Consider the following 15,728-nt stretch of genomic DNA (forward strand, 5'->3'; position numbering starts at 1 on the left):
TGGCTTGTGAAAAAAATGTGCTGTATATTTGAAGTGTTGGGTCACGTGACAAAGGCAGGCTTTATGAATCAGGGTGTATAATTATTTCTTAGGGAAGGAGATGGAAAGAGAGAGAGAGGGAGAGAGAGAGAGAGAGTGTGTGTGTCTGTGTCTGTGTTGAAGGAGTGAAAGAGTGATTTTGAGAGAGAGAGAGAGAGAGAGAGAGAGAGAGAGAGAAAGAGAGAGAGAGAGGAGGAGAGAGAGTGCAAGAGGGGGAGTGTGAGAGAGAGAGCCTCACTGCTACTTTGTCTTTGCTGTCAGAGGGACTCTGATGAGCGTACACAAATCTTTTCTCCTTTTCCTCTTCTTGGTCTGCTCATCAGTCCGCTCCGCCAAGTACTTCATCTATTCCTCTGTCACATCAACAACAGAGCCGGTAAGTAAATGATAAAGACCTTCTGACACAGTATAGCCTTCGTTTTCTTACCTTTTCTTACATTCCCTCTGTTAACAGAGTGGGAGAGAGAGAAAGAGTGGGTTTTTTGTGTGTGGAGGGGTGGGTGGGTGAATCAGTTGAAAGTTTTAATTAAAGGTGCTTGAGTCACGTTAAGAAGAGTAACGCCGGTCTCCCTAAATCCATTATTTCTAGCATAAAGACTGCCTTTCTGTCTCGATTGGTTTGTTTGCCTACGATTGTTTAGTTTGTTTGTGTCTGTCTTTGAGAGTAAGTGTTTGAGCACATATTTGAGGATATGAGTGTATTCCCGGCATGTGTGTTTGTTTGTCTGGGAGTGTGCGCCTGTGTGTGCCTGTGCGCACATGTGTGCTTGTTAGCGAGTGTTTCAAGCATTACCCAGTGCCTGTGGAGCTTTTTATTATTAGCATATGTGTGCGTATGTGTGTGTGTGTGCGTGTGTGTGTGTAAGTGCTCGCGTGTGTTTGATCTGTTTGAATGTGTGTAGCTAAGCACAGTGACCAATCCTTGAACCGCTTTCTTTCTTACTAATATATGAATGCGTGGGGAAGAAGAGCATTGTTTGTCATCAGCAAAACAGGGGAGGATCATTCTTCGGGGAAGTGAGGGGTGTCTCTAGCTCTGGGCACAGTTTACATGGAAGTTTATGTAGTGGCAGTCTCATTGAGGGTTTTATATCTGTGATGGTGTTACCTGGGTTAACAGGTTCCACTTGTTACAACGACGCAGGTATCAACAGGCGAAACAGACACACAGCACACACCAAGTCTTGCGTGATTTGGCTATCGGATACAGATCAGGTACCTGACAGGCAACCATGATGTTCTCTCTCTCTGTCTCCTGTTCCCCCCACAATGTGGCTGTCCCACAGCGTTTTGCTTTTGTTCATGAAGTGTCTGGCTGGTTAGGTAACCTTAAATCAGTTTGTCCCACTGCAGCTGGACCTCTTTGACTTTGCACCTGCTTTGCGCCGGGTCTTTCCCCCTGGCATACGTGATATAAGTGTGAGAACTGAATGGTTTTTCAGCCCTCACACTGCCGAATGAGGGAAACCTGTGGAAGGCCCATGATATCCGTGTCGCCGTCCTCTGTCATATGGTCTTCCTATCAATTTTACTCTTTAATCGATGACATCTGGAGTTGAGGAAAACAGAGTTCATCTACAAAAGCAGAGTAATATTTCTGTGTTCCCTAGAGCTCCACCCATGGGTCTTTCTGAGTGAAACGCTCATATACATCATACAGCAGTTTGGGATTTATACAAAGTCTATGCTATACATCGTGATCATTACACCTTTGTTCAGCGACAGTAACAATTATAGGTTTGGATCTACGACCAGCTTCGGTGTGAGTTATAGGCTGTATTCGGCATGTTTAGTTGCTGATGTTTGCTCAAGTGTTAGGTATTGCCAACTATGTCAGCTTCATCAGAACCGCTCTTCCTTTTTGATTTTTAGCAGACTGGTAGTTCAGATGTCAGACAACAGGTAGGCTTCAAATGGTAAGAACACAGCTCACGTTTACCTGCAACAGATAAACATCTATTAACAACACACTGATCAAAGGTGTCTTCACCAAAATAACTGCTGAGGAACAAAAGAAACAAAGCCCCCCCCCCTTTTTCATTGTAAAAGTGTCGACAGGTTGGAACATGGTTCTTTAGCCTCTTGCACAAAATTAAGTTTTGTCATCATTTGTGCATAAAAAAGTATAAATATTTCTGACTTGGATGAAAAGGGTAAAACACAGAGGAAAACAAGAAATACATTTATACTTTTCACAGATTTTTTTTAGCAGATTATTTAACCAGTTATTATGGGGGAAGTATTAAATTTCACAATGGCGTTGATTACATTACCATGAGGTGAATTTCCATTATTTTTATTGCGAAATGTATAATGCCGAGTAATTAGGGGGAATAAATATCAAAGACTTGTTGGCACACAAAGTCTGAGTCATTTATGTGGTAAAAAAATGCAAACAGTTCTTTTTTTTCTGAGACATGACTTTGAGCGGTAAATCTGGGAGTTGTTGATACCTGTCTTTCAGGAATTTCTATAACATTTAAGTCAAACTAGTTGGGAGGGGCTGGACAGGTGGTTTTAAGAGAGCTGGGGGGATACTCCCCATTACTTCACTATAATTAACATGGAAACTATCTGCATGCCATTTCCTGTGTCTATTTTTGCAGGTGTGCAGCTCTGATTGTGAGGATATACTTTATCATGCCTGCCTCTTAACCCTCATTAAAAGATCTTCGTGTGCAAACTTTTGTGTGTACATGTGTTCTTGTGTGTACTTGTGTGTGTGTGTGTGCATGTGCCCACGTCCATGTGTGTGCTTGTGTGTGTGTGTGTGTGTGTGTGTGTATGTATGCACGGCTGCTTGAGTGCATGCTTGTGTGTGTGTGTGTGTGTGTGTGTGTGTGTGTGTGTGTGTGTGTGTGTGTGTGTGTGTGTGTGTGTGTGTATGCACGGCTGCTTGAGTGCATGCTTGTGTGTGTGTGTGTGTGTGCATGGCTGCTTGAGTGCATGCTAGTGTGTGTGTGTGTGCGTGCGCGCAGCTGCTTGAGTGCATGCTTGTGTGTGTGTGTGTGTGTTGTGTGCATAATACAGTTTTCCATATTCCATATTCTTTGTTTGAGCCAGGTTGGCTGTATTGTTTCTTTTTTAGAGATTTGCACTTACTCCTGGAGCTAAAAGCAGTGGTATTGAGACCAAATCCATTATTCATCTCTTTTCACAGAGAGGGATTTTTTCCCCCCCTTGTGAAGTGAAGAGAAGAAACATTAAAGTTACAACAGGCCTTGTAAATTTCTCTGAATCACAGCATCGGTAAATGCTATTCAACAGTTGCTGCATCAAGATTGGACCACTAGCCACCATATTGCTGGCTCTCATTTTAGTCTGTGTCTCTTTGCCTTTCTCTTTCCCCTCTCAAAATGTCTAGTATCTGTCTCACTGTCTTGTCTTAAGGGTTTCTTGTCCCTCCCGTGCTACTTTACCCTAATCCTGCTGTCCCCCCCCCCCGTTTTGTTGGACGAGCTGGAGTCTCCATGTTGAGCGCTCTAACGAGCCCTACCACATCATGGAAACAGCGAGCTGTTGGTATGACTTCATCATGTCACAAAGTGTTTTATGTCTCCATGTGAATTGTCAGTATTTCCATACTTTTCTCCACTATTGCAAAGCAACAGACTCTGTTCCCTGGGACTATACTGAAATAGATAAAAAAGAAAAAAAGAAAAAAAAGGGGGTACTGATGATGTGTGACAATGCTGATTTATGAGTAAATAAAAACAGAAAGATTACCTAATAATGCTCCCTTCTGACACACTCATGAGACAATTCTTTTCAGTTGACAAATGATTTCACAAAGGTAGTGGTTAGCATTGTTGGTGTAAGCAAGTATGTGTGTGCTGCCAAGAGTAGGCAGATGTCAAACAAGTTTGAGTTGATGGAATGCAGTGCTATTGGGAGACAGAGGGCCATCTGTCAATAGCTGTCTCTCTCAGGGCCATTAACAAGGTGCTGGCTGGGAGAATGGGAGCTGTCAGCTTTACATCAGTTTATAAACTGTGTTGACGATATAACTCGCAGCCAGAGTGCCGCTGATGCCAGCAAGATCGGATTACACTCTCATCGTTCTCTGTCGCCGTGCGCATTTTTAATTTATCTTTGATTGTTCCGAGTTTCATGCCCAATCCCCGGTGCCTCTCTGTGGGCATATGAAGCAATGATGACATAAACGATTCAATTTGCACCAGAAAGATTGAGAAAGCCAATCTGTCGACTAGGTTTTGGATAGTTGTCTCACAAAAGCCATTGTTTCACTGATGTGCTACTCTGACCCCCCCCCCCACCTCCATGACCCGCCACTTAAACATAAGTCTCATCCTTAAGTCTACATTTCCTGTAACGTAAATCATTCTACAACGTCGACTGTCGCAATACTCTGCTTGGAGAACATGCACAGTTTTGTGTGGGGAAATCAACAGGAGCGGGCAAGTCAGAGGGTGAAAAAGAGGGAGAGGTCTCTGCGATTCTTCTCAGCTTTCCCTGCCAGGATACATGGCAAAGTTCATTTATCTCGAGGCTGTGAATGTAAGATTCACCCAGTCCTTTCAGTAAAGGTTTTGGCTTGCTGCTCCCCTTGTTTGATTGACACATAGTTTTACTTGACCTTGAAGAAAGCTTTTAAACATTTTCATATAGGAAAGTTATAGGGAGGCTCAGGAAACCCTACACAAAATCTATAAGCGCTACACAAGTCCTTGTTGGAAAAGGGATGAAAAGAAGAGGTTGCGTAACCCTGGGGGGTAACATGAGCCAGAGAAAAAATATAGCTCCATTAACTCGAACGAACACATAACAAACAGCATGTCTCATTATGACAATACACAGTTGAGGCTGCTGTGTTGCTATGTTTTCCTCAAAAGGAGGGAGCAAACACACAATGGTAAACGGACCATGGCAGCCATGGCACCCAGAGTCCTGCTCATATTTGCAGTGTAATCACCTGTGGTTTCTTCTGCTGAGTAGAAACCAATCTCCTCCCTCGGCTGTGCGGTGCGGAGCTTCCTGAGATGCCGTGATTTATTTGTTGTGTTTGACTTCAGTTCTTATTGCCTGAGGGGGCCTTCGCTTTGTCACAATGGTTAGGGCACAATTGTTGTTTTGCTCACACAGGATTCGATACCCTTTGTTTGACGGACATTCAATCTGTGGGAACGATACTTTCTCTCGCTCTCCGTTCTCTTTCTGCTCTCTGCGCCCTGTTTGATGAAATCTGCACTCTTCCACAAACAAACAAAACAACAAAGGAGCCATCTCTCGCCTAGCTTGCGCTGTCGTGTGGCACCGTTTCAAATTCGTGGGCTTTATTGTTTTCATATCATTTGCTACGAGGCATTTTATCTCGATAAGATCAATGGGTCATGTCAAATTGAACCAATCCGCCTGTTTCAACGCGATGAAATACAGAGAGGTCTGAAGTGCCAGTGTTTACAGACACGACTTAACTAAATTTAAACTGCTGCAGTGCATGTCTTAGGGAATGATGGAAAGTCCCTACGCTGGAGCCGAACCCACCCATCACTGGCTGTGCTGCTGCTTGCCTGCCTGCCTCTGTCCCTCCGCTGTCCGCCTGCCACCGCCTCCTGTGTGCCCCCCAGGCTCAGGGGAAGTGGGGAGGCCCTCCATGCCCATTTGGCCCTTGCTAACGGGGGGATGAGGTCACTCCAAATTCCCCTTATTCCTTATAGCCCCAGACAGGCTGGCGAAGTCAGCCTACCACAGGGCCCAACATAAAAACACAAATGGCTCTGTAAAAAAGCTGCTGGGCTGATGTGACTCATTAAAAAACACTGGCGCCAACTCTTTTATTAATTCATTATTGTGTTTAGAGAGTGAGAGAGGGGCAATAAGGCTTTTTCAATAGGCTCTCGTTGCAAAACTGCTCTTTCTTTCTTTCTTTCTTTCTTTCAGTTTTACACTTTTTAAAATGCTTGTTCTGCCGGCCCTTTTTCTTTGCCACTATACCCCCCCCCCGCCTTTCATCCCGTGATCCCTGCAGTGTTGATGTAGGCCACAGTAGATGTAAGAGCACTGAAATATGTGTGAGCATAGCTGGGCATCTGTCCTTATGTGAGTTACAGTAGGTGCTCAGGTAGGCTTCTCCAAAGATGGTAGGGGCAAGGGCCTCTCTGGCTTCATTCGTATGCTGCTGTTTTTTTTTTTTTTCGTCTCCACCAGACTTCCTCTGGGAATATGCAAGGCACATGCCTGCAGCCATGCCCTCTGCCATAATCCCTTTCTTTCTCACACCCGCTTTCTTTCTTCCTTTCTCTTCATCACTCGTTTTCTTTCTCCCAGCACTTCTAGACAGAGTGCACTGGCTTTATGGGGCCTGGGCTGAGTTCATGAGGCAGATACCCAAACAGGGCAAACACCGGCCAAGTACATACTCGTAACACACACGCACACACGCACACACACACACACACACGCACACACACACGCACACACTGCACAGATATTATGAGCCTGTGCGTTGTTGGCAGTTTTGTTTTTCCAGTCTGGACCTCTCCTCCCATTAGGCCCACTGTGAAATCTGTAGTGATGTTCTTGTGTGTTAGCCACACAGTGGAACGGCTCCACAGGGTCATGGTACAAGTTGTATAAGCAGCAGAATGAGGGGGAGACGGAAGGAGGAGGGGGTGTAGGTAGGGTATAAGGATATGATTATATAGGCTTTATTCAGAGGTGGTGTGGGTTAGAAAATGGGAGGGGGGGCAGTGGAGGGACAACTGGATGAGAAACATACTGAAAGGAGGAAGAGAAAGCCAGAAAGTAAGAGGGAGTGCGAGAGAGAGAGATGGTAGTATGGCTGCGTTGGCAGGATGGGGGTGGGTGCCTATCGGCGGCTGCTCCTTCCTGAAACGTGGCCACCCGAGCCTGCCTGGGCTCTGGATGCACATGTGGAACAGTTTACTGTAATGGAACTCTAAATTAGTGGTGGTTTGAAGCTGCCTGCAGCAGTAGGGTGTAATTAACTGGCTCTGTTGAAAGAGAAAGAGCCAGAAAGAGAGGCAGGGAGGGAGCCAGAGCCCTGGAAAAGGCAAGGGGGGGGTGAGGGGTGTGTGTGTGTGTGTGGTGTGAGTGTTCTTACACATATATGGAGTTTTTTGGGGGTGTGAGTCCATGAGTTCATGTGTGTGTATGTGCGAGCGTGAGTGCTGCAGACTTTGTGTGGCACACGTGTGTGCGTGTGGAAAGATTTTTTTTTCTGGGCACAGCGCCACCCCTTAGTGCCCCCCAGTGCCCAGACCTTGTCACTGTGCCTCTCTGCGTTTCGCTCAGTTCAGCAGTTCAGCCTTAGATCTTTTTTCCCCCCTTTTTCTTTGTTTATACCAAATTCATTACCAAGATTTTTCCCTGTCTTTTCCCCCGGATTCACAAGCCACAGCAGTTCCAAATTCCTTGGCTCTGCTCTTTTTCAAAACCACATTTAAAAAACAAGCCGATCACACCACCCACTCATAAAATCACACTAGGGAAGCAAAAGGAGAGAAAAAATGGAATGGGAGGGCGCTAGGCCTTAACGAGACAGAGCGCTTTATTTTCCCTGTGTTCAGCGAGCGCTCAATGGTGGGGCATAACTGGAGCCTTGTCCACAAGTCAGGCCCGCCTTATCCATACCCAAGGTGGGGGAGTCAAAGTGACAAGAGGCCAGCAGGAGGTTTAGGGCCTAGATTATTCTGTGGGATGGGAGCCTGACCTGCAGGAGAAGAAGGTTGGAAGTGACAGCAGCAGTTAGCAACCACTGAATCCCCCCATCCCACACACACACACACCCACACCCACACACCCACACACCCACACACCCACACACACACACACACACAGGCTCACACACAGGAACACACACTGCCCCCAATCTGCCACCCCTTCAACCCCCCCCCCCCATGCTGTGGACCCTGTGTCTGGGCCTCTGGTCCTGGGGGAGAAAGGCAGAGAGGCAGGCTGCTGTGTTAGGCTGGCAACAGGAACAGAGGAGCTCTTTATAGCAGAGTTCTGGTGATTTAAATCATATGGCATAGCCTGGAATCACTGTAGAAGTTTGGAAGCTTTTCAAAACTGCATGAACAAGAGCTCTCTCTCTCTCTCTCTCTCTCTCTCTCTCTCTCTCTCTCTCTCTCTCTCTCTCTCTCTCTCTCTCTCTCTCTCTCTCTCTCTCTCTCTCTCTCTCTCTCTCTCACCACCCCCCCTTGCCATAACTTTTTTTTCCAAATTTCTCTCTTATTTTCTTTTCCCCTCACTAAGTCCCAGTTTTTCTGGCTTTTCGCCTCACTGCTCACTCACTCTTTCTCCTCTCACATCTTTATCTGTGTTGATTTTTGTTCTTCCCTCCTTCCTGCCTTCCTTTTTCTGCCATTCTCTCATACCTGTTATTATGAGGTTTACACATCCTTCTTACATTAACATTGGGGATAAACTCTTCTTTGTCCCAGAAATGAGAAGGCTCAAGCCCCAGGGTTGACGTGAGGTAAATTGTGTGTTTGGAATATGAAGCGGCTCTGGATAAAAACTTCTGATTGTATCATCACATCCATGCCAATATCATCAGAAGCATTTTCATTCGTGTGCTTTATGTGGTGAATTTATGATTTTGGAATAACATCTCTCTCTCTTCTCTGCCCCAAAAAGGTGAATTGGATGATTGTTTTGAAGCGGAGTCCATCCTTCCATTGGCTAACCAGAGGCCCCATCATTCTTCATCCATTCCCCACATCCTGAGAGGCTTCAGAGGGAATAGGATTCCAGGTTTACTGGGGATTTCCAGGTGTTGTGAGAGCAACCCCCACCCCCCACCCCTTACCCAGCAGCTCATTGCGGACCTCTGGGTGCCGTATCGCCATGGCTACCAACAGGGAACGGCAGGTGGGTCACATGACCGGCTTCCCACCTGCCGTCTACCCATTCGCCTTCAACTCCATGAGAAGCCACTCCCCCTTTGACTTGCTGGCCAATAGCAGCTTGTTTGGGAGATTCGGCGCTGACCTGCCCAAAGAGATGGCTGCTCTCTGTAAGTAATTTTCTGTGAATTGTGCTCGCACAAAGTTGTATGTGTATGTGCGCATGTGTGCATGCGTGTGTGTGTGTAGGGATTTGTGTGTAGTGTTAGTATAACACTATCCATTTCATTCGTAACAGTGCATAAGGGCCTATACCTTCCTTTCAGAAAAATCATGCTATACAATTTGGCCATTCATAAATCCAGTGGAAAGAGGAAACTGTTACCTCTAAATTCCACTTCATTATGTGCAATTTTGTGGAAATGGAAAACTTTAGGGTCTGTTTGTGATATAGGGTAAGTACCAGAAACCAGGAGAATAAAGTCCAATTCCATCAATGATTGCTGTGGTTTTCCTATAGATGCTTGTAGATGGTGTGGTTCCAACCACGTACTCTGGCTGGCTGGGATGGTTAGCCTGTGTCTGTATGTGTGTGTGTGTGTGCCTCTGGACCACTCACAGAGCTTTTGTAAAGCAGGCAACCCACAAGTCTGTAATGAGAGACAAAACAACATTCCTTTTGTGTGAGGTGGTGAGTGGTGTGACTGTCAACAAACATTTGAAAATACAACAAATATTTGAAGATGAGCCTTAATGTGCAACTCAAGAAGATCTCTGACTCTTTTCTTTTTTCTTTTTTTATACTGGGTGTACCGCCCATCATTTGGAAAACCTTGCTTAGAGAAATGAATGACGGGGAGATATACACAGGCCTGTTGGGTTTCACCAACTAGAAAGGTGAGCTAGAGGTGGGTTTGGAAATTCAAATGTGGAAATAAGTGTTAAATACTTGAACCACTGCTGCATTCCCTTGCACTGTTACTTTTGTTTCCAAGATGGCCACAGAGGGCACTGTTGTCTACTGAAGAGGTTGGAGGGGTTGATGTATGGAACGCTGAGCACAAAGAGGAGATTGTTGGCAATCTATAGAGTTTGTCTGTCATGAAAAATAAAAAAGGCTGGCTGGATTTTAGCGACTGCTAACATGTGCTACTCATCATTCAAAGTCACCTGTTTGTTTTGAAACACTTTCAATTGGACCCGATATTGTTGGAGTCATTTAGGAAAGTTAACCTTGAAAGTAAGAATGTTTCTCGTAAAGACATTATTATTATTATTATTTTTTTAATCGGCATCAGGCTTTTAGATCAGGATATGTTATTTGTGTAGTTTCGCTGTACTATCCTCAGCTCCGATCACTGTGATAGTGAGAGAGAGAGAGAGAGAGAGAGCGAGAGAGAGAGAGACATTGAAAGAAAGCAAGGACGGAACATTTTCATTGAATCTAGGGTTAGGCACAGGGTAAAGGTAAGCTGGAGTTATTTGAAATCTTATCTGGGTGCTGTGCTAAAGGGGTGGTGGGTAGTGGTGGGGCTATAATGGGTGTGGGTGGCAACAGCTGAGTAGAGGGCTTGTGTGCCCCCGTCTGTGTATGCAGTCCCCTTCTCTCTCTCCCCACAGCATGCCTGAGCACTTCTACACCCTTTCAGCCGTCAATCACTACCTCCCCCCTTACCACTGCCCACCTAATCCTCAAGGTATTTTCACAGAACCAGAGAGAGAGAGAGAGAGAGAGAGCGAGAGAGCGAGAGAGAGAGAGCGAGAGAGCGAGAGAGAGAGAGAGAGAGAGAGCGAGAGAGAGATAGAGCGAGAGAGAGAGAGCTCTTGTGAGAGTTAAAAAAAGGAGAGAGAGAGCAGCCGGGGGTAATGTCCTAGTGTGGTGGAATCCAAGAACACACCCTGCTAGGAAAACACACAAGCACACATTCATACACAGACTGACACACAGACACACATATACACACACCAGCAGTCACAAGCTCAAACGTGCATTTGCTCACAAACACACCAGACACTAAAACAAACAAACACACACACACACACACACACACACACACACACACACACACACACACACACACACACACACACACACACACACACACACACACACACACACACACAGCTTTGCTTTCATCTTAAAAATTAGAAACACTCTTGACACAAAATGAAATGCCACTGCTCTCACAAATAGATTTTTTTTGGTTTTTATCCTGGCATGGGTTTAAACAAAAACAAGTATCAAAGCACATCAGATGCAGGCAACCACATGCTTGAGAGCTTCATACATGAACGCTTGTATTGACACATCAACACTGGTGGTGGTATCGTTCACCAGGGTTATGGAGTACATGACTGTGTCGAGGCTTAAACCAATCTGAGGTCAAAGTTTAAGACGGGATCATTGTCACAATTAGCTCCGACCCAGCTGTGAGGATGGAGATTGACATTCTTTTGAGACAAGGCATGTTACAAGTTGTTTTACAGGCAACATTCCCATTCCGGGCCCTTTTTAAAACGTTAGCGTGGAAAACAAAGGGCCTTGGTTCAGACATTCCGCTGGCCCTGTTTTTTTTTTCCCCTTCTTTTTCATCTTCAGGAGCTGGCTTAACAAGCCCGCTCATTGTTGTCAGAGCTGTCTGTGGACCAGACTGAGAAAATACCTTCCACATAATGGGAGCAGCACAGGGGAGGTTTCTGTTTGTGCGAACGAGTGTGTCTGTGTGTGTTAAAAAGCACTGCATTCTTGCCTAGCTTCAGAGCTCCGTGCGTAATTGCTTTGAGAAAGGTAGCCCGGGTGACGCCTACCTTTGTTGGGTGTGTAGGCAGGCAGACTAGCTATGTCGACAGGTTGGAGCACCTCCCACGGCGCTGCTCTGTTTTGGCACAGGAGCTTTGGAAATACCTGTTTTGCACAGCGGAGGGAAGAGACGAAAGAGGATGGGTTGGTGAGAGGGTTGGGTATCGGCGGTGGTGGTGGAGGCTGTGTTTGCACAAGCAGAGATAGTAGGCGATCTGTATTCTTACCGGAAAATGTGTGGGGCAAAAGTGCCACTTTAAGGCTCCCTGGGTCCAAGTCATTTATGAATGAGTTTGGTAGAGTAGATGGGTGTGCCAAAGGACTTCCATCCTGTGTTTTTTGCGTGTGTGTGTGTGTGTGCAAAGGCGCGTGTTCCTCCATGAGAGAGTTTGACGGCTCTGCGCAGCGCGTAGCGGAGGCCGTTATCAGTTGATCCCTGTCATTATGGGAACCCTTCAAACAAACAGTTGGAAGCCCATTAAGGCTACTTACTATGTGATAACATCACCACTGAGCCCTGAAACACCTCTCTAAGCTTTCACCAATGAGGGCCGGAGCTCTGGCCCCCAAACCCAGCCACGGGGATGTTTTGAAAAGCTAGTGGGTCATTTCCTTCAGTCCACATGGCCTGGACGAAAAGCCAAAGTCTTCCTCTAGGCTCCTCCTTACCGTAAAAGCAGTAGTTTTTAGTTTATTACTAAGTGATGGAAAAGGAAAGCCAATAAACATTTGAGCTGTGAGAGGCAGAGATGCATCCAAGTGTGATGGAATACAAAGTATTGTATTAATAGAATGGAATGAACAGCCTGTTCAGACTTGTGTAAAAGCTGCCCTACTCTGCTCAATGGTGCCCCTGATGGGGACAAGGAGAACAGCCGTGTAGTTGATAAAAAGAGTGTGCTGTGATTTCAACACCACACACACACACACACACACACACACACACGCACGCACACACGCACACGCACGCGCACACCCATAGCACACCCATTAGCACGCTATCTGGCAGGTGTGCATGTGTACACCCATCTTCATGCACACACATGCACAGAGACATGACTGTGCAGACACACACACTCATATTTACACACATGCTCAAACATGCTTACACACACACACACACACACACACACACACACACACACACACACACACACACACACACACACACACACACACACACACACTCACTAAATCAAGCAGGCTATGAAAAAGACCAAAAGTTCCAGCAGAAAAAAAAAACTTTCATGCAGAGTGACATAATTAAAAACACCCATTGCATTTTCACTCACTCTTTCTCACGTGCACAGGGACACACACACACACATGCGCACATGCTCCAATGCACAAACAAACTCAAATTCATAAGGAGGTCATGTTGGCTTAGGGAGCTCAGGGAGTTATGAAAAGGAGCCATTTTGGTGGGAAATGTGGTATGAGAGGGAATGTAAAAAGGGAACTGTTACGGTAAATGGAGGAGAGGAATAGCAGGGAAGGACGTTAGCAGGATGGGCAGAATGAAGCCTTCTCCACTGGTGGGGCGGCAGAGCACAAACAGCACATTGTACCTAATTTTTTTTTTTTCATGAAATTCAAAGTGTAGAATTTCAGCCTACCCTTGATGGAGGATAGTATTATGCGGTATGGATGCCTGTGTGTGTGTGTGTGTGTGTGTTTCCCAGCATACGTTTCCAAATCTTTGCATGCTATGGTAATGTATTTCCATTTTTTTCATCGGCGGGAAGGAGAAAAGGAAAGGAAAGAGACAGGGTGAATCATGTATGCATATGAAAACATTTGAGTCAAAGACCCATTACCCTCCACTTCCTTGCAGGCACAAACTTCCCTGCAGGCACAGGAAATCAAATCCTGCATTTCCACCCTTGTAATCACTTGTGCTCTGCCGGCTCTGAGGTGACCTCTGCTGTGAAACTCAGAAACTCAGTTGAGGTTTGCAGAGACCCGAGGAGAGACCCGAGAGTTCACTTCTCTGTTTGTTTACGAGAGCTTAAAAAGAGTGAAACCAATCCATCTTTCTCCTATGTCAATCTTACTGGCATTTACTGATCTCCACTAGAATAACGTGGGCAGGCGGTGATAATGGACTGAACTTGTTGTGAGAGCATACACAGAAAAAATGTTCAAGGATTTAAAAAGTATTATGTACGAGAAATAGATGTAATTTATTGATCAAAAGCTCTAAAAGCTGTTGACCATGCTTTCAAGTCATGGAACATTTTGCAATTCATTACAGATGTAATCAAGATATATGTCAACGTCTCACTGCAGTGACTGGCTGTGGTAACTGAGTAATTGTGTGTGGATGCATAGATGTGACTAAGGCATAGGTCACCCATAAAGGCACATCATATGGGAAACTCTAAAGATAAATGTCTATGGTAAGAACCCTGGTTGGATTGATGTCATGGCCCTTTTCAACAGTGCAAGAGAGGTCATCTAGCTTGATGAAAACGATCAGGATGTAAACAAATAGCTGTCCTCGCTCATTTTTATTCTGAAATATTGTTTGCATTGACATTTCCTAACACCAAAATGAGGAAAACTAAGCTGTGACGGGCATTCATACTGGAGACTTCAATACCAAAAAGTATTGTTAACGAGCTACCATCACCAAATTTGTTTTGCTTTGACTTTAACCTGTAAATTTCTAATTTAAGATACTAGATACGATACATTACTGTGTTCATATATACATGAATTATACATGTCTGTGTGTTTGCGTGTGTGTGTGTGTGTGTGCGTGCCTGTCTTTGTGTGTATGCTTTTGAGCACTTATGAGCGTGTAATGTCAGTATGTGTTATGTTGCTATTTGACTGCGTCCTTGATCTATCAGTGGGCCTCGATCCCCCCAGGCTTTGATAAACAACTCTGCATCATCTAACGTTCCCTCTTTCATCTCTCTAGGTGACCAATAGACTCAAAATGAAAGCTCTGTCATGTGTTCCCCTCCTTTTTTGTAAATTGTTTCCTCTTGTTTTGTTTTGTTATCTTTTGTTTGTTTTGTTTTTCTATTCTCATAGAGCAGACTGCGATAGAGCAGACAAGTGAAGAAGAAGAAGAAAAAAAAGGGACAGAAAGTCATACTCTGTTTTTCCAGACAATTTAAAAGTCTCAGCAAGGGAGTTTTTGTGAAATGGTTTGCAAATGGAATATCTACTCCTCAAATGATATCCACCTAACCCTGCAGGCTTCTGTACTTAGAGTTCCTTTTTCTTTCTCCTCAGCCTCCACCTTGGATTTCCTCTCTTTATCCCTTTCTGCCAATGGGAGCCAATTGCCCTAAGTGCTGGAAACTTGCTGAAACTTTGTGTACGTGTCTGAGTGTGTGCATGATGCATGTATGTGTGTATGTGTGTGTGTGTGTGTGTGTGCGTGCGCGTGCACGTGTGTGTGTTTGTCTGATTATCTATGTGTGCGTTTGTGGTTGCAGATGTGTATTTGCCTCTATTCGTGTGTGCAAGTGCTTGCATGTGTACTTGAGTGTGGTCCTGGAAAGTCCAAAAAGTTGAATTGGCCACAGGCTGCAGTACAGCCCTAACATGATGACAGATGAAGATAAAGAGGCTACTATTAAAAGTGGGAGGGTTTTGTTTTCAGATGGGCCTTTGTGGGCACGTGCATGACCAAGACTGCGCAATGGCGAGAAGGGAGGCATGAGCCCTCAAAAGGCGTGGGAGGGCACACAGAGACAGGGCAGGGCTATGGGAACAAGAGAGGGGGTACATATTTTTGGCTCGGCAACTAAAGATCCTTCTTTTTTCCTGCAAAACATGGGTAGCAAAATTTCATGACAGTGCAGATGGAGGTAGAGAAAAAAAACAGTGAAAAAGACCTCACTGAAAGATGGCCAAGACCGATTGTCTTCTGAAAAGTAGCTCTGTTCAGCTTTACTGAGATGAGCATATGAACAGAGGTAAACATGGCAGCTGAAAAATAAGGCTGTCCCATAACTCAGGCCTCACTTTCCCTATTTTCCCCCTCAGTGACACACCAGGTATCTCACAGAGATATATTGTGAGGGGCTGATTTAGATGAA

The 15,728-nt window shown here is 45.2% G+C and overlaps 1 protein-coding gene across 1 annotated transcript in view; it reads left to right on the top strand.

The window, feature by feature from the left end:
• The first annotated feature begins 288 nt into the window (after window positions 1-288).
• rarga (retinoic acid receptor gamma a) overlaps window positions 289-15,728 on the top strand; it is a 43,483-nt gene continuing 28,043 nt past the window's right edge. Inside the window, exons 1-2 of the mRNA XM_056275529.1 lie at window positions 289-415; window positions 8,662-9,040. Of these exons, the coding sequence (XP_056131504.1) occupies window positions 8,872-9,040 (169 nt within the window). The 5' untranslated portion in view covers window positions 289-415; window positions 8,662-8,871. The remainder of the gene's footprint in view (window positions 416-8,661; window positions 9,041-15,728) is intronic.

The sequence above is a fragment of the Lampris incognitus genome, chromosome 2, assembly GCF_029633865.1.
Source record: "Lampris incognitus isolate fLamInc1 chromosome 2, fLamInc1.hap2, whole genome shotgun sequence".
In the NCBI taxonomy this organism is placed as follows: domain Eukaryota; kingdom Metazoa; phylum Chordata; class Actinopteri; order Lampriformes; family Lampridae; genus Lampris; species Lampris incognitus.